Source organism: Pogonomyrmex barbatus, unplaced genomic scaffold, assembly GCF_055798465.1.
Source record: "Pogonomyrmex barbatus isolate J1 unplaced genomic scaffold, ASM5579846v1 scaffold11, whole genome shotgun sequence".
Lineage (NCBI taxonomy): Eukaryota > Metazoa > Arthropoda > Insecta > Hymenoptera > Formicidae > Pogonomyrmex > Pogonomyrmex barbatus.
This window is the reverse complement of record NW_028297107.1, coordinates 217,055-241,636: the sequence shown is the minus strand read 5'-3', so window position 1 is coordinate 241,636 and position 24,582 is coordinate 217,055. Positions and strand designations below refer to the sequence as shown.

General features: G+C 26.5%; 2 protein-coding genes across 2 annotated transcripts; one reads left to right on the top strand and one right to left on the bottom strand.

The window, feature by feature from the left end:
* Nucleotides 1–617: 617 nt before the first annotated feature.
* On the bottom strand, nt 618–23,801 carry Brf (Brf RNA polymerase III subunit). The gene is made up of 15 exons (XM_089071336.1): nt 23,627–23,801; nt 23,053–23,266; nt 22,889–22,973; nt 22,669–22,805; nt 21,044–21,148; nt 5,789–5,938; nt 5,068–5,161; nt 4,841–4,973; nt 4,631–4,727; nt 3,903–4,058; nt 3,762–3,835; nt 1,990–2,224; nt 1,762–1,909; nt 980–1,167; nt 618–832 (listed from the first exon to the last, which is right to left on the bottom strand). Exons 2-15 carry the CDS (start codon nt 23,264–23,266, stop codon nt 705–707), a joined length of 1,944 nt encoding a protein of 647 aa, XP_088927462.1. The 5' UTR covers nt 23,627–23,801; the 3' UTR covers nt 618–704.
* On the top strand, nt 8,331–19,295 carry lute (BTB/POZ domain containing protein 3 lute). Its single transcript, XM_011645711.3, has 7 exons — nt 8,331–8,578; nt 11,651–11,935; nt 12,026–12,173; nt 12,388–12,604; nt 15,935–16,121; nt 16,281–16,459; nt 16,664–19,295. The coding sequence occupies exons 1-7, from the start codon at nt 8,482–8,484 to the stop codon at nt 17,126–17,128; spliced, it is 1,578 nt and encodes a 525-aa protein (XP_011644013.2). The 5' UTR covers nt 8,331–8,481; the 3' UTR covers nt 17,129–19,295.
* Nucleotides 23,802–24,582: the final 781 nt, after the last annotated feature.

Sequence of the window (24,582 nt, the reverse complement as noted above, 5' to 3'; positions counted from 1 at the left end):
CCGCATTCACTCGGTGAGTCGGGCACCACTTGGCGGCGGTTAAGACTCGTTTACACGACAAGGCGTAAGACGTCGTAAAAGCGTAAGCGCATGCGCAAAAGAATTGTTTTCGGTCGTAGCAGCGCGGCGCAGCAACATAAGGGAAATAAATTAATTTTATTTTCAACGCCTGCGTTCACGTTACGCTGGTTGTTTTGTTTGAATCGCTTTGACGAGCCTTTAGACGGCCGCGGAACGATGCAGAAAGTTTGTATCGCTAAAACGTTAATAAACAACACTTTCTCAAAAAAGCTTAGTAAAAAAAAAAAAAAAAAAGATATTCCTCATTCTAATAAATTCGTAGAAATCATGATGATAGAGTTCTGTTGTTTTGTATTTTAAGAAAAAAAAGAATCGTTGAATCCACTGAATGTAACATTGCTAGTGTAAGGCCAGTGGTAAGAAGTTTAATAAAAGTTTATTAAGAGATAGCGCAAAACGATTTCTTTATGAAAGTATGTTATTAAGATAAAAAAATAGATATTGATAAGAAAATTCAGAACAAAAAGTTTAATAAAATATGCGATTAATTAATATTGTAATAATAATTATAAAATAATTATAATGACATGAATCTCTTTTTTTAGATTAATACGCTTTTATTTTTTCTTTTACATAATAATAATAAATAATTAAATTTTAAAAAGTACATACAGTTATTATTTTTATTCATATTCATAACTATCGTCACAAAATTCACTCTCAGACGGTGCACGAGACTCAAGCATCTGTCCAAGTGATATTTCCGCAGCATCAGATTCTTCTTCATCAAGATAATCGTCATTATCATATACTGTAATAAAAATGGATATATAATCAAATCTAGATTCATAATTAAATGTAAAATATTTAAATTTAGTATAATAAATAATTAAAATATTTAAGTTTAGTATAATAATCTATGATAAAATAACGGAAACGATTATAAAGATTACACAACCAATTTCAGATGTGTCTACTATAGGAGCATCTATTTCTATTGAATTGATCTCTTTTTTTGTAAATTCTTTATCCTCTTTTCTTGATGTCTTATCCATTTCCTTAAATTGCTGAGTATTTGGTTTAACGGAACGACATTTTCTTGTCAGCGAAACATCTGTAGACTTTAGTGTAGAATTAATTGTTACCCTAATTGAACAGAAAAATTATTTTATATTAATCGGTCACTTTGCATAATCAGTATTTATTCAAGTATTATAAAAAAAATTCCCTAAGAATTTTCAAATTTCTCGAGTATTTTTATTTAAAATTCTAAATAAACTTAAGAATTCTTAAGTTTAAAATAAATTTATTTTGTATGCAGTTTTTAATGTCTTTTAATTACCAAAGGATATCTGCTTAATATTTGGATATTAATATTTTGGTTTAATCATTTTAAGGAGACAATTGAATTTCCTTTATAAAAACTTGCAAATTATATGTCAATATATATGAAATAAACGGAATACGCAAAATAAAAGATATATTTATACTGATTGCTAACTTGAATGATTGGCGAATTATCACTAGCTTACATTATAAAAGCAAAATTATTAAATTTTTTTCTGAAAGAGGCAAAATTTAAATTTAGAGATAAAATTTCAAAAAATTCCCTGAATTATAATAAATTTGCATGATATCCTGATTTTCAAGATTAAAAAAAAATTCCTAAGAACTCTCAATTTTCCAGAGTTTTCTAGGAAATAGATATAATTATCTATCAGTAAAATAATCTATACTAACGGTTTCTTAAAACTTATTATGTCTGATTCCGGTGTATTCGTAATTGGTAACTCTTGACTGTTTTGTTGTTGGTTTAGATTTTTCAACACTTCGTAATTAATCTTGGAGGATATCTTTTTTTCTTGTAGCATTTTTTCGATTGCTTCGCCTATTAAAAGAAAAATAGAAGATGACTAAATAAAAAATAAATATATTAATATGAAAAATAGAATGGAAAAATCAACTTACCTGCAGTATTTGCGGGTGTTTTGTGTTTTTTAGACGTCGTCCTTCTTCTTTTCTTTTCAGGTTTACCTTCTTCTTTCTCTTTTGAACGTTTTTCTTCTTTTTCCTTTTGTTGGACAAGATAATCTGCGTTTACTTTATTCCAAAGGGCAGATTTGGACTGTGATTCTTTTTCCGAAAGAATATAACTATCTAATTCCTCATCATCAATATCATTCGTGTAGATTTCTTCAGAAGACTAAAAAGAAACCTGTTTAATTATTTTAGATTCTTTACACGTGATTTATATCAGAGATATTCTTTTATAATATTATAAACTATTATAAAGAATACTATAAAACTAATACAAATTATTAATATAAATTAATTTTATATATTTAAAACATGGTATATTTAAATGAAAAAATAGGCTAATAAATTTAAACAGCAGAAGATATGATGCAGATAATGAGCAATCAGCATGTAGAAGCTTAGATATTTAATAATCTCTTTTATTTTTTTAAATTTATATAAAAATTAAAGATAAATATTTATATCATTTTTAATGGATTTGAAAAGCAGCGACTTAAATTAGAGCTAAATTTTCTTCTTTAATAAATCAATAATTAAATATAATATCGATTACTTCTCTTCATGAGAAATTCTTATTGTAAAAAATATTATCTCAGTCAGGGTTTGAACTTAAAGCTCGGCTCTGTCGCTGCAGCCATATTGAATTATGATGTCAGAAACGAGAAATGACATGCAAAAAGTTTCTTGTGCCATATAGCTTTATTTTATACTTTTTCCTTAAAAACATGATATTTTCATGTCCTTAAAACTTGTGAAAAATACCAGAAAATAAAATATCTGTCCGATAGATTATATAAAAGTGTAAAATAATTCTTGAAATAATGGTACATTGCTCAGTTATCAGAAGTCACCAAAAGATTCATTAGATCTAGTTGTCCTGATAGCTGAGCAGTGATCATTTTTTCAAGAATTATTTTACACGATTTTCTTCTTTTTCCTTTTATTTTACACTTTTATGTGTTCTCTTGGACAGATATTTTACTTTCTGATGCTTTTTACAAGTTTTAAGAATATAAAAATATATTTATAAGGGAAAAGATAAAGCAAGATAAAGCTATACGCTATATGCAAGAAATTTTTTGCATTTTTCGCCTTTGATGTCACATAACTCATGTCGCGCCGCGAAAGAGTCGTGTCTAAAAATCTTCTGATTCATATTGAATATCTCTACAATTTGATTATTAAGTCATGTGCAATGCTCATTGAAGTGAGATAGAAGATTTGGTGCGAAGACCCTATATATTCGAGTGCAATGATGTTTCGCGTGTAGCATGAGAAATTGCGTGAACATCTGCTATGATGCCTGATGTGATATATTTGTCGAAATAATAAGATACATAGTGACAAAGATGTTATTTTTAAACCAACATAAAAAGTAAATTCAACATAATAATATGAACGTAAGACAGCAAAAAATAATAATAAATGATATATGAATAAAAAATATACCGAAAAATATCCCCTTCCTACAAAAAATTCTTATTGTGAGAAATATTACTTCAGCCAGAAAGTTTTCACATTAATGTACAATGTGTTGCATTAATATCTGAATACTTATAAAAAGTACATGCGTTCCTTATTCTAATCTACAGTGTAAAACCTATCAAAATAGAGATATAGGAAATACTTGTATATATTATTATAATAACTAGAATCATAATTTATAATTCCATTTAGATCAAAATAAATAGGATAATCCTTACATTTTCAAAATTATCTTTTTCTTTGGTTTCACTTGAATGATCATTTGTAGACATCATAGAGGCTATATCCGGACCTGCATATACATGAAATTACAACGGGCAATAAAATATAAAATAATATAATTTTATGTAAATACTCACCTAATCCAGTTACAAGTGAACTATTATTTTCATATGATATAGAATCTCGGATTTCATCATTGGGACCATCCATATTGTTCTCAACATATTTTTGAATTACACTCAAATTACTTTCTCGAATAAATCTATCTGCGTCTTCATTTTCTATAGAAGATGCTATAAAAAGTATATCGTAAAAAAATTGTTATTTTTTACAGAAGTTCAATGAATATAAATTAACTACCTTAAATATTATATTAAAGTAGATAGAGATTCTCGAAGAATACTTTAGATTAACAAGATTTACTCAATTTTTGTAAATTTTATTCCGAATATTTGAAAATTCCGAGCTTTTTCAGATATTTTATTTAAATAAAATTACAGAATTTTTAATGTATGCTTTAAAATAAATTTATTTTATTATATTTTCTTTTTGTAATGTTCTTTAATCATATCACAAAGAAAAGCCATTTAACTTTCTTATTTTAAATTCAATATATGTATATATGTGTATATTTCTCACTATTTTTTAATTAATTTCTTACGTTTTTTAATTTCTCACTATTTTGAAAATAATTGTAATTGTATTTTAATAGTGTCATAATAGTTATATAGAAATATACTATCTTCATACGTGCACGAGTGTATTTAAATTATATGTTTCAAGTGATTATATAAAATTTCATATATTTAAATAGTCTTTTTACATTTATTGTTACTAAATAATGTGTGCTATATAATATAATTACCATCCTTCCGTTTCCTTGCTTTTCCTGTTCTGTAATCTTCTAGCTGTCTATCAATTTCTGCTTGCAGTTCATTTATTTCCATATCTATATTTTCTAACTAAAAAGTAAATATTGTTGTAATAAAACAAAGAAATCATATAAAATTATTTTAATTTGGTTTTAAAGCTATTGAATAGAAAACATTATATTATAACGTAAAAAAGGACATACTCGTTGTAAACGTTCTCTATCCTTTTTACGTGCTGCTTTAAATGCTGGGGGATCTTGTTCTTCTTCTAAATCTACCGTCATAAATTCATCTAATGTTAAACCACTAGATGGTGTATCACCAAATTCCATCAATCTATATGTGAAAAAGAAAAATTTATCATTATGAAATCCATATACATAAAACTATTATAGAAATATTAAACAGATACCTGAGCAATATATTTTACCTTTTACGTAGGGTAGATTCGTGAACCTTGACAATTTTTATAATGTCAGCAGTTGATCTGCTAAATTCATGCAATCGCGCAGCAATTAATAAAGCTATTGTGAAGAAAGAATATCTATATAAATATATACATACACACACACACACACACACACACACACACACACACGCGCGCGCGCGCGCGCGCGCGCGCGCGCGTGATGTGTAAAAATAAGTCATATTTTTGATATTTCGTATGTAAAATTACAACATTTATCGCGTGCGTACACATATACATATATATTTACATATACATATATATTATTTATATTATTTCTTTAAGAGTTTGTTTTTTATATAACAGATATATATTATGATATAAATTTATATTTTTTTATAATCTGAAAATCTGATTTCTCTAATGTAAGAATGAGTTAGAAGGAGAGCATAAGGGGAAAAAAGTAAGTGAGAGAAGAGTTCAGATTGCATTACCATAAAGTATTTCAATTTACGCCTGTGCGTTGCGATTTTGGCTTCACCAAATCAAAAGTGCCAATCAAAAGTGCCAATCAAAAATTACATTACTGTCTAGTGTGATCATATTTTAATTCTTTTGCATAACGAGATACGAAAATCGATTATCGAAATATTTGACTATTCCAAGACTTTTGGGACACATTGTATAATAAACACATTATATTACAATGACAATCAATAAAAAATAATAATAATTAAAGTGTTACCTGCGCCACACAGACCGGATGGCCTACGACCACTATGAATACTATCTCTTTTCATTCTTTGTACCACTCTTAAGGCTGTCATAGATACGGCGTGTGTTTTATCTCCAAATTCAAGTTTGTGCGCAAATCTCATGATATATAAACAAGGATCTAAATGGACAGAGAAAAATTTAGGCTATAAAATGTATAATATATACAATATATAATTATTTTAACTTAAGGCTCGGCTCTCTCGCTGCAGCATATTGAATTATGAAAAGTCGAAGCGAGAAATGACATGCAAAAAGTTTCTTACGTCGTATAGCTTTATTTTGTACTTTTTCCTTAGAGACATAACATATTTTCATATTCTTAAAACTTGTAAAAAATATCAGAAAGTAAGATATCTGTCTAATAAATTACGTAAAAGTGTAAAATAATTCTTGAAATAATGGTACACTGCTCAGCTATTCGAAATCACCAGATTGCTAGATCTAGTTGTTACCGATAGCTGAGTGGTAACTATTATTTCAAGAATTATTTAACCCATCGTCGCGCTGCGAGAGAAAGTCGAGTCTTAAATATTGTGCGAAAATATTTTATTTTTCATTCAAATAAATAATATTCACTTTCAATTTCATTTTACATAACAAATTTTAAATTTCACAAATGTTTGCTTTAGTTGCAATACATAGTATAGTAAGCATTTATTTTCACAGTAGAAATAAAAGAATATTAAAAAGTATATTTGAAAACATCATTATTTGTGTTATCATTGATGCATTTTTATCTTGTATTCGATAGTTATGTTATATCATTAATGTTTCATCATTATATCAAGAAAGAACTCTCACATATTTTATAAAAAAAAAATGGCTTCGGCAAATTGGCTAAAATTGAAATATATTTTAATTTAGGTGATGCTGATAAAAAATTTTCTGTGACAAAAAATTTTCTGTGTTCAAAAATCAATAGTAGACAATAAAAGATATGATCATTTGAAGTAAGTTGTTGTTGGAGTTTAACCCATTAAAGTCTATGCCTAGATCGGCAAGGATAATCAAAAAATAACTATTGGAAATAGAATCGGAGGCATATAAAAAGGCATTTCTGACATAAAAAGCATATTGCAAAAATCAATTTTGTAATTAATTTGTTATGAATACATTATTAAAAATTACCTATAAACAAAATTTATTTCATTATCGTTTATTAAGGTTTTCTTTATTTTATGAGATAAACAGTTACCGCCAATTCTTTCATAACACCAATTAAAAATTATTTATTTTCTGATTAATTTTCTATGGAAATTTTTTTATAAAATTTTCATAGATTTCTTATATATGATTTCACTGCCTTAAGGTTTTTTTTTTTAAATATATATTATATCTTAATCCAGATAATAAGAAGAGAAATAAAAATATGATTGTTTCTGCAATATTTAAAAAAATTTTTAGCAACGATTATTGTTCAAATTGTTTTCAATATGTTTTTATAATTTTTTTGATACTGAAAATATTCAAATTTTTAAAAATTATTTTCTTGTTATTAACATGTTAATGATTGTAAATATATTGTTAATTTATCAACTACCGAACACAAATTCAGTTATTGAAATATTCATCTTAGTTACTTCAACGATTCCTGGCGTAACAGCAGTATCATAGACAATTGATCATCGGACACTACCTGATTTATACTGATTTTACTTGATTTCTATTAACAACATGCTGTCAGAATTATATTAGCAGATTTTGCTCAATTTTTGTTAATAATGTACTATCAGAATGTACTACTCATCTATAACTTATTTCTTCTATCAATCTGTCATTGCATTCTGCAAATAGATTCTGTTACATTTTTTCAAGCAATCTGTCAACAGCATTGTATGTGTCTAACTCTATATCAATTCTATTGCCATTCTACTTAACAAAATGTACAGCAGATACTCTGCAAAATCTATTTTTAATAAAATCTGTTTGACTATATGAATATTAAGATTAAGATATTTTTGTTCGATATATGTGTAATCAGATATATTATCTGTTTTTAATACAAGTACATCCAATCTTTTCTTTTGGATATATTCAAGTTATTTTGTAATTCGAAATGTAGGTAGGCGACGATTTATTTTTTCTTAAAAAAAAAAAAAAAAAAAAAAAATATTTTAATCGGTTTTTGCTTGCACTGTTTCCTTTATATTTTCTCTATATTTTTAACACTTTGGATTATGCTTTATTTTTCGATGATTTATCATTTATCATTTAACTATACAAATGTAAGATGAAAATGTCACTATTTTATAATTAAAAGAGACGCTATTTTTATTTTTGTATTTATATCAACAATAAAATAAATATGAGAAATAAAAGTATTTTGAAAAAATTATGTGATACATGATTCAATTGTATTATATTCTCTTTTTATTTTATATATATATATATATATATATATATATATGTGTGTAACAAATATTTTTTTTATGCATGTTCCCCTTCCACTTTTCATCATTCGATGTGTATCGACCGATATGACTGAGGACTGAAGTGATACTGGCTGGCGGCGCTGTTTGACCAGCGCCCGTATGTATAGAAAATGGCGGCCGCCTAGCCGACGACGCACAGTCTCTTGAAATTTGGAACGGTGTGTCGCGCGTGCAAAAAGAAATTACGAGAAGAGAAAGAGTGACGGTATCGTTCAAACGTGACAACGTCATGGCAATGTCAAATCTATACTCGAAGATCTCTACCAAGCCAATGAAGCGTTTTCAGGATAACGTCGCGGTCAAACACACCAATACCTGGATGAACGGTGAGAAAGATAGAAATAATAAAAGAAGTGAGGGCGAGGGAGAAAGATGGGAGATTGGAGGAAGATAATGGGGGGAGAGAAAGGGAGGAAAGGGAAGCTACTTTGTTTGCCGTTTGAATGAGAATGCTATTTATATTTTACATCTATCTGAATTAGGAATCTCGATTGTTAATTGTGATTATCAAATCACAGGAGACATTCTGGATTTGCAGAACTATTGGTATTTGTAGAACCATCAGATAATATAGCAAAAATTGTATATTTTTATTAATTGTATTTAGAAGCGAAAAATATTTTCTTTTTTCCAAAAATATTCAAAAACAAAAATGAGGCGTATAAATTCTATTGAATATTTATACTAGTGAAAATCATTTTTATTATCATAAATGGCAAATATTTTTGATGCTAGACTTGAGAATTATACAATTTTAATATATTCATGCTGATAAAAAGATCGAATTAACAGTGAGATGTCTAACTTCTTCTAGTTTCGTGAAGCAAGAGAAAAGATACTCATTAAATGAGTGCTATGTATATCTTATCAGCTGAAATTGATCCGCTTGATCATCTGGTCCTAGTAAATGTGTTAAATACAAAAAATATATTTTCATGTAACATTATATGAAAATTGATTATTTAAGACTATAAAGGAATTTATATAAGAAAATTAGATTTGTATCCTTAAAAAGCACATAAAACATCCTTGTTCTCAAACATATCTATTGTTTGAAGTGTGAAGTTCAGAATGGGAATTTATGTCAATGTTTCGATGTCACACTTGACTTAAATTTTATATCCCGAGACTCAACGATATAATTTGTACAGCAATGATTTATATTTGGGACACATTCAAGGCAATTGAAAAATTATATGTGGATAGAACTCTGACAATATTGTATTTTTATTTGGATTAATTTATTTTTATCACTACATTGAAGATGATCTCATAAACAATTGAAATATTTATAATTTTTACAATAAATGTATGTCTGTATTTTTATAATAGAAAAAAATAACTATGGTTACTTGACTCATTAATCTATTATTTATTTTTTTTAATTAAATTTTATTTATTAAATTGAAGACTAATGACTAATATGATATTGAATGTATACTAACTAAGATCATAATCAACATAATATATTCTCCTTGAAAGAAAATAATTTTAATCCAAAACATTTTCAAAAAATGTATTTAATGTTTTATTCATATACTATTTTTAATATTTTATCACTTATAAAGATAAGATATTTTGTACATAAAAAACATGCAATTTTATACAAAAATTAAGTAAAATTGGCAGTTAAGCAAAGTAAAACTCCTTCATTTATAATTTTTTATATTTTCATTAATTTTATTTTTACAAATTTGTATTATCATATACATATATGCAATTAAAATTTATTTCTAATCTTTTAAATTTTTTGACTCCTATGTAGTTCATCTCTACCATTTTAACATTACTAATGTATTAATTGACATTTATTGAAGAAAAAAATTAGATTCATATCAGCTGTGATTAATCTAATTAATCAATTATGTTAAATTAAATATAAATTAACAGTTAAATAGAAAATAGAAAAAACAAAATTGACTTGTGCCAATTTTGTTACTGAATGAAAAGCATTCATTAACAAAAAAATGTATTTGAATTGAAAATTACTAAAATAAAAATTTTTTATAATAAATGACTTCTTGCATATTTTGAACTGCAAATCGATATATTTATTTGTTGTTTCTGTAATATCCCACACAGCTAAACTTGCATAGACAGATTTTGAGTTAGTAATATTTAAAAGGCAATAAATTTCATATAAAGTCTATAATATCTATATCTGATGTTAGCACCAAAAATATGATGGTGACCAAACCTGCTGTTATGCTATAGCAGCAAATTGAAAGAAACTAAGCAGGATTGCAGTCAGATTGCCATCAGATTGTCCGAGCGCCCAGATCATTGGTTTCTGCTGCCAATTTACTAGTATAATATAACAGGTTCTATCGATAGATCCTGAGCTTAATGTTGACAGAAATTGGGGTTCTTCAGGATTCTATAGGGTTCTTCAAAAATGGAAACAGTCAAATATCTCGTCAGCGATACATTTTAGAAAAAAAATGTTAGAGATAGGGTTTAAAAAGGTCTATTTACTGATCTTATCAGTTTAAGTGACTTTGCCAAGGTCATATAGAAGACAACTTGTCTTTTTGAATGGAAATCCTCATTTTTTATTACATATTCTCATAGCTGACCTCGAGAGCTCTTCAAAAATAGATACAGTTGATTTTGTTTTATGTAATTTTATAATTTTTATATTTTTATATTTTCTTAATTTGCAAGTTTCTTTATATGCTTGTGTGAACTATGCTATTATATGATCTATTATATGATATACTGTTAAACAAAAAGGCGAAATTTATATATTTTTTATTTGTATTTCTTGCAGCGTTAACTAGTAACGTACAGATTATAGTACATCTTCATAAAAGTTGAATAATTTGTCTTTTGATCGTTTGGATTCACTGTACATATATATAAAAAAATATAGCAAGATATATTCATTTGTACAATTTATATGCACGCCTACACACACACACACACACACACACACACACACACACACACACACACACACACAGAGAGAGAGAGAGAGAGAGAGAGAGAGAGAGAGAGAGAGAGAGAGAGAGAGAGAGAGAGAGAGAGAGAGAGAGAGAGAGTTGTACGTTCGCACGCGCGCGATATTGCACTAAAAAAATTATAAGACTTTGATACTAAAAATAAAATAAAATAAAAAAATAAAAACAACTTTTACCAACAAAATAAAATTTAAATTATTTTTAAAAGAATCTAACAAAATTTATATTTTTAATGAGTGATTATTTATTTATTGACTGTGTGTGTGTGTGTGTGTGTGTGTGTGTATTAAGAAAAATCTCCATATGAATCGAAGTCAATTTTGCTATTCATTGCAAATATTATGATGATATAATTTGAATTATACATTATCTGTTTTATTAATGTTGCTAAATTTTAATAATTTAATATATTTGACGTAAAGAGATTCTTTATTTTAGCGGAATCTCCTAGTAATACATCAGATTCACCACCATCAGTAAGTCCACTTTCTTCGTCTATTGTACTACAACGTGAAGGAACTACAGTGAATCAGCCATTGAGTGCACCTGCATCACCTTTGTCTTCCTTATCATCACCCGTGACCCAGTTCAATTTACCATCACCCGGAGACTGCACCCAAGATCCCAATTGGCAAGCAACAAAACCTACAGTTCGAGAACGAAACGCAGCCATGTTTAATAATCATCTTATGGCTGATATTATATTTATTGTTGGTAGCCCAGGTATTTGTCAAAATTCCCTTAGATCTTTTTCTTTAGCTATCTCTCTTATTTAAAAAACACCTCTCATTAATATTTATCTCATATTAATAGGTCATACACAAACAATACCAGCACATAAATATGTTCTTGCTACTGGCAGTTCTGTATTTTATGCTATGTTTTATGGAGGATTACCAGAAAATAAAAAAGATATAGAAGTGCCTGATGTTGAACCAGCAGCTTTTCTCGCACTGTTAAGGTAAATATAAAGAAATATAAAATAATTTAAAGACATCAACTTATAAAATATATTATTCAAAATTAGAATTATGCTGGAAAAGAATCTATTACATTATGTACCATGAAAAAAAGAACTAAAACGAAGATACAAAATAGCTAATAATAAATATTATTATTAGAAAGAAAAAAATATTATATGATTTATATAATTATAACATACAACATTTTTTTAGATATATGTATTGTGATGAAGTGCAACTAGAAGCAGATACAGTTCTGGCAACATTGTACGTTGCGAAAAAATATATAGTTCCACATTTGGCACGAGCATGCGTCAATTATTTAGAAACGAGTCTTACGGCAAAGAATGCTTGCTTACTTCTGAGTCAATCTCGTCTTTTTGAAGAACCGAATCTTATGCAACGTTGCTGGGAGGTGATTGATGCACAAGTAAGTCAAATGCAACGGACGCTAAGAAACATTAGTTTGAGTGACAAGAACTTGGACAGAATGCTCGAAGATGACTCAAGTATCATCTCGAATGATTCAATCAATCATGTTTCGAGTTTACATTCTTATGATAACAATAAATTCAACAGTTTGCGGTATCAACGCACATATAAAAGCAATGATGGATTGAATAATGACAGCTGTGAAAATTTTAAAACCAAACTATTAGTAATGCCACATTGTTTGAGTCTTTCGGAAAATGATTGTTGCACGAATATACTTGCAGATGAACATTTGTCTGTCTCACTTTTCCGAGCGCAAAGTGAGCCTTACTTTCCAGACAATAAGTTAGATCAGATTGAAGTCACACAAAATATCACGTATCAAGATAACTTAATAGATGAATATGAACGCAGTAAAATTCATAATGATATTCCTAAAACGAATACTAATCAAATAGTTAGTTAGATAAAAGTGGATAAAAATTGATAGATTTTTATGTATAATTGTATTGAATTTCTTAAGCACATAGTTGCAAACTATTTATGTTGTTTTTATTCTTTGTACAGCTGAATTTGTATTATATAATAATTTGCTAAAAATAATTTTCAATGGTAAAAATAATTTTCAAAAGATATTTCTGCTAATGTAAATTATTAATCTGTGATTAATCTGTGTATTTATATGTTGGATATCTCAATAATAGCGCACTTGTTCTTAATGACATTTTGAATTCTAATATTTATATTCAATTGGATATTTTAGAGACATAAAATTTATTAAATATTCTCTGCAGATTTTAAGGTTTTTTTACATAAAAATATTTGAAAAATATTTGAAATTTCATAAAATTTAAAAAAAGAATAAATAAATGCCAGATTTATAGAATATTACAATATTCAATATTACAATATTCGTTGAATATAACGATAATTATTACAGATTTAATAAACTTCTCTTATTTGCAATGTGTTATGAATATCATAAATTTATACAATATAATTTATATTTGTACAGTATAATGACGATTAATGTTTATTTTGATTCAAGATTACAATTTTTTTAAAAATGTGTTGTTTAATATGATTTTTATCAAGAATAATCTCAAAACTCTTTGTATTAAATGTAATAATTAGAATAAGAAGAGACAAATTCAATAAAATCGTCATTTTTCGATAAATAATAGAAATGTTACATTTTATGAGTAAATCGATTCTACAACAACATGATTCCCACTATACAATATATAAATATAATATATATTTTATAAATAATATAACATTTTTCAAATTTGACAATTACTTTTTTGAAATAAGCTTTTATATATTTTTTGCAATGTTTTTGCAAATTTAAATTATTTCAAAAGTTAAATATTATCTTTCTCTTGTTTTTACAAAAAAATCTCATATAATCTCAATATGTGTAAATAATTTTTAATCTAAATATTGATATAATTTTAAACTTTAATATAAGCATTAATATATGCATACGCATACACACCACACACACACACCACACACACACACACACACACACGCGCGCGCGCGCGCGCGCATACAGCATATAGAATCATATAACTGGTGATTACAAGCAGAAAGGAGATTCTACATGAAATACTGAATCGAAAAGGTAAAATAAAATTTTTTCATACGAGGCTTTGTTTCCGAGAAAAATGACTTTGAAAATTTACCATGCATGCACTTGATCAAGTAGTGATGGTTCATAAATATAGTCGATATAGTGTTGTTTTTTTATATTGTTCTTACTTTTATGTTTGTCGAATCGAACTCTTAATTTCTATCATAATGCCAATATGATTACATACAAAATCGCGAGTATGCATATGATTGTTGCGTTAGATGCATGTGGCAACTTCTGTCGCAACTAATTATTACAAAGACAAATATCCTAATCGCCGACATCATGATAAGTTATTCAGAGAAATTTTCAACACCATTTTTCTCGGAAGCAAAGCCTCGTATGAAAAAATTTTACTCTACATTTTAAGTTCAGTATTTTATGAAAATAGAATCATCTTCTTCCCTCTTATATCATCAGTTACACCATGATTCCGCGCGGCCGCGCACGCGTGTGTGTAATATACACATTAATGCTTATCAGTTGTATGTATGTGTGGGAGCGCGCGCGCGCGCGTGTGTGTGTGTGTGTATGTGTGTATAGGAAAGTGTATGTCTTGTATGAAAAGTGTTGGAAACCTTTAATATTTCTGAATATCAATTAGATGTGAAAATTAACTCGGTTTTTATTTAAATACATTTTAAATTCCAATTTTATAAATGAAATATAAATTCAATTATCAAAATAGTCTTCATTATTTTCTCCAACTATAATTTTTTTGTCGACCAACTACGAACTTCAATGCGAAAAAGAGAATGATTTCAATAAAAATATGCAAATCTAATAGTATACATACACGCAACGCGCACATACATTATTTTACACACAAATACACACGTGCACGCACGCACGCGTGTGCACGCTCGCAGAGAGTATTTCGTAAAGCTATTCGTCAGTTTTAATTTTAAAGTGATATAAAAATATGCAGAAAAATAATGTGCGTCTTTGGAATGATGTGCTTACAATTATATTATACAAACACAATTGTTTCTTGAATGCGTAAACATGATTTTCAAATATCGAATATGTACTGTTCACAGAAATATAAATATTATCATTATCATATTATCATATCACCGTGGATGAAAAAGCCTCACTTTATCTTACCACACACACACACACACACACACACATACACACACACACACACGCACACGCACATATAAGATGTCTTTACCCTATTTTTTTTAAGGATGTGTTTCGGAGGTAGTTTTAAATCCTAATACAAAAATGTCGAGGCTATTTTTCAAATTAAATTAAATTAAATTAATTGATTAAAATTCATCAATTGTAGCTGCTAAACTTTGCGCATCAGATATGGTATAATATAAAATGATAAAGATGGAAAAAAGAATATATTTGAAATATGAAATTCATGCAACTTTGTCTCTCTCACACACACACACACACACACACACGCGCGCGCGCGCGCATGCACGTATACACAAAGCAAAATTATATATGAGATATATGATTATATATTATATATAAATTTCTAATGTTATTATGGAAATTTTATTTAAATACGTAAATAATTTTCATTATTGAAAATTCATAGATTATGTACTTGTAGAATAAATTTCAGATCCATGATACATATACATTATAATATCACTGAAATAATGATATTAATAATAATAATTAATATAAGAGATTTTGAATTTCATATTAAATAAAAACTTTGTATGGCAGGCAGAAATGGCATTAAGATCTGATGGTTTTGTGGATATTGATATCCATACGCTCGAGTCTGTCTTATCTCGAGAGACGTTAAATTGCAAAGAAATACACATATGGAATGCTGCATTACGATGGGCTTCTGCAGAATGCATACGGCAAGATTTTGAGCCTACTTCAGCTAATCAAAGGCAATTGTTAGGTAAGATAAATGTTAACGTTATTTTTTTCTTCAAAATAAATGTTTATACACTCTATATATACGTACATGCACACATATATGTGTATGCACAACGTACTCATATTTACATGTGCATTTATAATATATATATATATATATATATATTTTTTCTTTTTTTAGGATCTGCTTTGTATTTAATTAGACTTCCTGCTATGAATCTAGAAGAATTCGCAAACAGCGCAGCACAGACAGGAATCCTAACACATCAAGAAACAATTGACTTGTTTCTATATTTTACAGCCAGCAACAAGCCACAACTTTGTTTTCCTACCAAATCGCGTCAAGGATTAAAAACTCAGGTAAATAAAAATCATATTATTATGTAGAAAGTAATAAGCTTTCATAAAGAAGTTTCAAATAAATATCTACAGTATTTATTTCTGATTGATAACTATAGTATAAATAGATTGATATATAGTATATAATACAGATATCAATAAATATCATATAATATTATATAATTTTAATTTAATTTTGTATTATTAAAAAAAATTTATTTTCAGGTTTGTCATAGATTTCAGTCCTGCGCGTATAGGTCAAATCAATGGCGATATAGAGGTCGTTGTGATTCAATTCAATTCAGTGTCGATAAAAGAATATTCGTGGTGGGTTTTGGATTATATGGAAGCTCGTCTGGTGCTGCGGATTATAATGTCAAAATAGAACTTAAGAGGCTTGGAAATATTCTAGCGGAGAATAATACTAAGTTCTTTTCTGATGGTTCGAGTAATACGTTTCATGTATATTTCGAGAATCCGATTCAAATCGAACCAGAGTGTTCGTACACAGCAAGTGCAATATTGGATGGTGGGGAGCTGAGTTTTTTTGGTCAAGAAGGTATGTCGGAAGCGACAGTTGGCAGTGTAAACTTTCAATTTCAGTGTAGTTCTGAAAGTACCAATGGTACTGGAGTTCAAGGTGGACAAATCCCTGAATTAATTTTTTATGGACCGCCGTCCGATGATTGACGGAAATTTATAATGGAATTTATAGTTTAATCATTAATTTACAACAAAAAATATTCAAACATTTGTTTTGAATAAAATTCGTAAATAAAGTTCTGAAAGAGAAACATATATTTCGTAGATATTGTTTAATCTGAATGTTCAAATTTAAAATTGAGAAATAGTTTTCAAATATTCAGTATTCAAGAATATACTCATTTCTTTTTGACAAAAATACTTTTTAAAAAATTGTGAAGAATAATAATTATGAATAAATAAAACAATGTTATATAATATTTTGATAAATAATTATTATTGTTCTGCTTACAGAACACAGAATACAGAAGGCTATTTTTTCTATTGTAAATACAATTAATTTAAAGTGCCAATGCTTCAATGGAATTATCATTTTTAAAACAGAAATATTTATTAAACTTTATTTTTTATGTCTCATTCTTGTTAATTAACAAGATAAAATTATTGAAATTTGTATATATTGTTTATTTGTATATTAATTAATAAATTTTTAAATGTGCATCAATTATTATTATTACTAATTTTTTAATGAAAATGATTGAAGCATTATACTATACTAAGTTTGTTTCAAATTTCAAAAGCTGATATCACATTTTAATACATATATGTAATGTTTTAATACATATATGATTCATTAAAAATCATATTTCATAAAAGATACAGATAATATATGTGTATTATATAATTTGAAAATAATAATTAATATATAAAATATATTAGATCATCTATATCATTCTTTTTTCTTGAATAATTCTTGGGAAAAGGGGGTAATAGTCGAAAATTGGGAAAATAATTTTCATCACCAAAACCTATCTAAACTATCTAGTGATTTGGTTTTCTGGAAACTATCACAAATACGGTAAACCTTTAATTAAGTTTAAAATTTTAAATAGGGATATAGATTGAGAATAATGTTGGATATCTCTTTTAAAAATAAATTTTTGCTTAAACTTTTTTTATATTATTTATTGTTTAGGAGAAAAATAAAAAAATGTCAGATTATAAATCATCCATTTTTCAAGATATTAAAATTTACAGGGAATTTAAATGAAAATTTTTCTTACTACGCTCATTAGACTTAACATCGATAGACTATTTTTTATGGAAAAAATAACAAATTTTATTTATCAAAATCATCCAAAGGATGATATGAAGGAAAGAATTCGATAAATTTGCCAATCTTTCAGTAGAAATGAAGTTCTTAAAATAATTAATACAATCAGAAGAATTTAAAAATCTGAATCAAGATGATATTTTGAACATTTTAAAAAGAAAATCTACTTCTTAAGATTCGCTAGAAAACAAGTGGTCCTGGTTCGATTCCTAGCTGATATTTTTCGCAATAAAAATTTCTCGTGAAGATTTATTATTATTAATGTATTAGTGGAGATAAAGACATAACTATCGATTGTTATAGTTTTGGTATCCATAAATAAATGACATGTAATCGATAACGAAAATCAAGAAATAATTTCTTGAATTTATTTAATATATACAAAAATTGTAAAAAGAAATAAATGATGCCTAAAATCTTATCCATGTAATGCCACGAATTTATTTATTATCTGTTCGACATAAATAAAACACACACACACACACACACGCACACACAGTTTTGTTTAAAAAAAAAAAATTAAAAAGATTTTTTTTTCATTTTTTTAGTGAAAAAACATTATATAAGAAATAATATTCTTTCTTAATGATAAAAGATATTAAAAATTATTTTATTTAAAAATGCTTTAATAGACCTATCTAACTCATCCAACCTATTCGATCTTATTCATCTTTAATTAAAAATTTAATATTTATTTGCTCATTTCTCTTCATTTCTAAAAATATTATCCAATTTATTGCATAGAATTTCTTAAAAATTTTTATTTAAATCCTATAATTTTTTATGTCTGGAAAAATGGATAATTCATAATCGGTGATATTTTCTTGTTCTCGTAAGTCATATAAAAAAAAATTTAACCGACAAAAAATTGTTTTTAAAAGATCTAGCCAACGATAACCTACTCAACTTACGTTCCTAATTAAACTTTTAGACTTGACCTAAGTTTATCGTATTTCCGATAGTTTTTGAAAAATTACTGTTAGTTCAAATAGGCTTTGCTAATGAACATTTTCTTTCCAACTTCTAACCAAGAAAAAAGAATAGTACGAATAGTCTAATACATCTCTGTATATTTAAACTTAGATTGTTAATTTAAAATTTATAAATTTAAAAAAAATGTTCATGTTTTAATATTTTTTTTGTTAATTATTAACATTACGATCTATGTAAATAAATATTTAGTTCATATTTTTAAGAAATTTTCAAAATTTTATTTTGTATTTGTATTTTATTGTACTACCATCTTGTTTGCAAATTTATGTAAATAATTTTGAAAAAAAAAAAAAACATCTATTTTTCTATGCATATATAAATGCATTTTGCTCGATTTGTATAATAAATTAGATTACTATTTTATATTGAATAAAAAGAAATAATTAACTGAAAATTAAACAATCATAAATATCTGAAGAAATAATAAAATATAACAAGAAAAAAAATTTGTCTTAAGATATATAGTATACATAAGATATACATAGTATTAATTAAATACTTCAAATTAATATTCCTAATGTAAAAAATATTATGAAAATGATTCATGTATTAAAAATGTAAATGCTTTTGTATTGCATATATGATTATGAAATTATAAATATATCTCAACATGTTATAAAAACATGTTTAAATATAATCATAATATAATTAATTCAGGTCCATATTTCGAATCCTCTTTTATCAATAAAAGTGGCTCTAAACGAGCAATCTAAAGAATCATTTTTAGAAGCACTTTTATCGATAAAAGAGAATTCAGAATATAGGCCTTAGTATCTTACAACTTGAAAATTGTTAAAAGAACTTTACATACATACACATTTTTAATACTTTATTGTATAAAATACTGATATATTACTTTATTGTTGTAGTTTTTATTTTTTTTTGCTGATATATTTATATATTATCTTTTCCAGTTTATAATATCATGGTTAAGATCTGATAAAAATATTATATTAAAAGAAAATAAAATATCCCAGTTTTAAATCTGTGTGAAAAAATTAAATGTGAGCATTAATATAGTAATTGCTTTACAAACGTTTAAATTATGCTTTATGATTTATGATTATTTATTTATTTACGCTCAAATTATGATTTATATCTTTCACATTTCTTTTTTTCGCCTAAACCTAATAAAATAAATCTAGTAAGTATCAAATGGTATATTATAAGTAATGATAATTATGTATAATGATAATTATATTTTTTGTTAATTAGATTATATACATATTTAACAAGAAGTACTTTAATTTATAAAACTTGTATATTTATTTATTTATATATGACATACTAGCTTAATTATTGACTTTCATACTTGACAATCAATCGCGACCGCGTTTCTTGATGTAACTTTCAAACAATTCTAGATCAAACTAATGACACTATTTTATAGTATCTTCTTTGAAGCTCTGCAACTTTCATTTAAAACGTTCGTCATAATTTCTTTAGCAAAATAAAAATGTTAAAATAAACTTTGTACAATTGATCAATGCTAAGAGAAAAATAAAAACATTAATTATTTTTAAGAATTAATTCTATTTCAAATCAATTTCAAAAATTTTTACTTTGTTAATTAAAAAAGGTAAGAGTTGTATTTTATCTCTAATTGTAAGTAATCTTTATCGTTTTGTAAATAATAAAATTTATTTTTTTATATAAATTACACTTTTCTAATTTATAATTTCATTTGTTACTAAAATATATATATATATAAAGATAATGCTTTGATAAAAAGATACTGCATTCCAGATACATGCAAATTACAAATATCATACAATTATATCATGCAAATTGCTTACCCACTGATGGTATATTAATACATAGAGCTTGAGTGAATCGTAGATATGTTCGACCAAGTTCGTGAACACAGATATGGAGAACATCACTGATATCAATGAGCATATCTATATATATAAATATATATACACACATATATACATACATATACAGATATAAATATGCAATTGCTGTTAAGAATATATACTCTTCTTACGTTTATTATTCTCTCTTTATGTAAACTATATATATATATATATATATATAGGATGTAAAATAAAGGGCACAAACTTCAAGGGCAATATTCCCACATCAAATATGAAAAAAAATTTATATCAACATATATCCACAAATCCACTATTATTCAGAAACAGTTCAAAATATATATTAATATAATTCACTATTTACAATCGAAGCGATTGCAGTCCTTATCAAACTTAACTACTTAATGAGGTTCAAATTGACAACAAAGATATGTTATCAACGTATCTTCGCTGCTTGTGAACTAGTTGCATTCGCCCTAGATCTTTGAAAGAATGTGACAATCTGTAATCCGATGTGTCCATGCGTAAATTGAATCTAATAACAGATACTTTAAAAAACAAAATATTTATTATAATTAAAAATTGAAAATAAATAATATTAAATAATAAATATTTTGTTTTATGAATATACATATAAGAATATTACTTTTTCATTATATTCAATATTCAAATTTCAATACATATTTGTTTGAGCTATATCTTAGAAACAGTGGATTTGCAGATAAGAGATAAGATGATGTGGGTCTTTTTTTTATGTTTTCATCAAAAGTTTTCTGAAGTTTGTCTTTTTATTTTGCATTTTGTGTGTGTGTGTATGTGTGTGTGTGTGTGTGTGTGTGTGTGTAAGATTAAAATTTGATATACAATTTCACATAAAGTATAAAGTATCTGATAAACTATTCATTTTTTAGCAACTATATCTTAATACTTTTATGCACAGAATATAATGAATCAATTAGTTAAAGAAAACATTGTTTTTCAGAAAGGATATGAAGTTCCACATTGCAAATCTCATAATTTTTTTAAATAGCAATTAGGTGTTTTTTTTACACCAATTGACTTACTTCATTATTCTGTTCATAAATTTATTAAGGTATATAAGTTATCAAATATATGTTATCAAAATATAGTTTACAAGATATCTTAGATCTCATGTCAAATTCAAGTTTTATAACTCAAAAAATACTTAAAAAAAATATTTTATTACAGCGTTTTGAAAAACTCTCGAGGTCAGCCACAAGAATATGTAATCAAAAATAGAGATTCCCATTTAAATATTTCCAAATAATTTTTATGTAATCTTAAAGATGCTATCTAAGATCACAATAATATTGTGATATATCTTTTGCAATCCTATAACTTTTATATGTAATATTTCTCTCAAAAATGTTTTGTTTTTGAGATGTTCCGAGATTTTGAGACATCCTACACACATACACACACACACACACACACACACTTATTAATATTGAAAAAGAATTATTTATATAATTATTCAAGTACTTATTTGAAAAATTAACATGTTTAAAAAGATATATGAATGCATTAATTTATATTAATTTTTCATTATTAAAATTTTTTTTTCTATTTTTTCAAAAGGATACGTTCAGTTCTTTCAACACGGCAAGTAATATATACACAAGCAGCCTGGTTGTGAGCTTGTTTTCTTCCACGTGTCAAATGATGATTCAAAGCCATTTTATAAAAGTTTACAGATGTTTCAATGCAGTTTTGATTTAATCTAGAGTTAAAATTTTACATTTGTAAAAAATAATTATTTAACAAAAAGATTTTTGTTAATAAATATATCAAAATGTTATTTACCCTAGTTGCAAGCAAAGATGTGTTATACCTTTCCTTGCATTTTGTATAGTGATTCCTCTAGATTCTTTTCCATTAACATAATATGCTAGAATAAAAAAGATTTTATGGATATTTTTAATATATTTTTCAAAAAAAAATGTATTTATATTATTTAAATTACTTACGTGCACCAAAATTTGTAGCACTACCTGTGCTATCATTAGCAACAAAATGTCCAAGTACCATTACTTTACCAGAAGATGATTCTTCAAAAGTTGTTTGACTAATAATAACTGAATCTTCTAGTACAAAACCACATTCTATACAAATTGCATCTCCACGTCCTGGATCAGTCTCAATGTTGGTAGATCCACAATTACGACATTTGTTTCCAGACATCTAATGTAACAACATAAATATGCAAAAACAAATTGCTTAAAAGATGATTTAACATTCATTCATATTATAAAGATTATACTAAGAAATTATAATATAAAATATGTCTTATATTTCTCATATGTTGCAATATAAAACTTTTTAAGATAACTAATTCATTATAATTAGAAAAAAAAAATGCACTTATGACCAAATATTAATTCTTTCATTATAACATTCATTTCATATCAAAATATTTTAATTAAATGATCAAATTTATTATAAGATATAAAATTAACAGCATAACACAGACCAATGATTATAAATGATAACTGACCAATATAAATATAGATTAACCATATAAATGTACATATCGTTACATACCTTTATTATATTCACGCACAAAAAGAGTACTAAATTAATATATAAATAAAAGTTTATAAAAATATCGTCAATTATTTCCAGACCACTACACAAGTCACACAAATTGCAAACAGTACTGAATATCGAATCCTTGACACATGTATGTATGTATGTATGTATGTACCGAATAATCACTTGAAACAATCACCTTAGTATCGGTCCACAATAGGTGATTTAATCTTTAAGCCGTAAGAAATTGACCAATCATAGTCGACACTAAAGTGACGTCTACAGACGTAAGATTTTGAAATTGGCCAATCACAATCAGTTATTCTTCTATAAATCGACTATGATTGGTCAATTTCTTACGGCTTAAAGATTAAATATTTATTGTGGACTGACACTAAGGGCCGAGCATACTTCTGCATAAGTGTCGGTCCACAATAGGTGATTTAAGAAGTAAGAAATTGACCAATTATAATCGAATATGAAAAGAATACTCGACTATGATTAGTCAATTTCTTACGGCTTAAAGATTAAATACTTATTGTGGACCGACACTAACGCATAGTCCCGGTCTACAATAAGTGATTTAAGCTTTAAGCCATAAGAAATTGACCATCATAGTCGATTATTCCTCTATTCTTCAACTATGATTTGTTCATTTCTTATGGCTTAAGGCTTAAATCACTTATTGTAGATCGGGATTAAGTTCCGAGACTAGGCTTTAAAACCAGCGGCACACGATGCTTTTTTTCTTGCTGGTTGCTAGCTGGATTCGCGTGCTTGTTGCACTCTTGTCTTCGATTGGTATATTTTTTTAGATCCAAAAGAATATACCAATCAGAGACAAGAGCTCAACGAGCACGCAAATCCAGCTAGCAAATCAGCAAGAAAAAAAGCATCGTGTGCCGCTGGTTTAATATAAGAATTGATTATGAATAACCTTATTTGTGTATCAGCCTTATTTGTATATT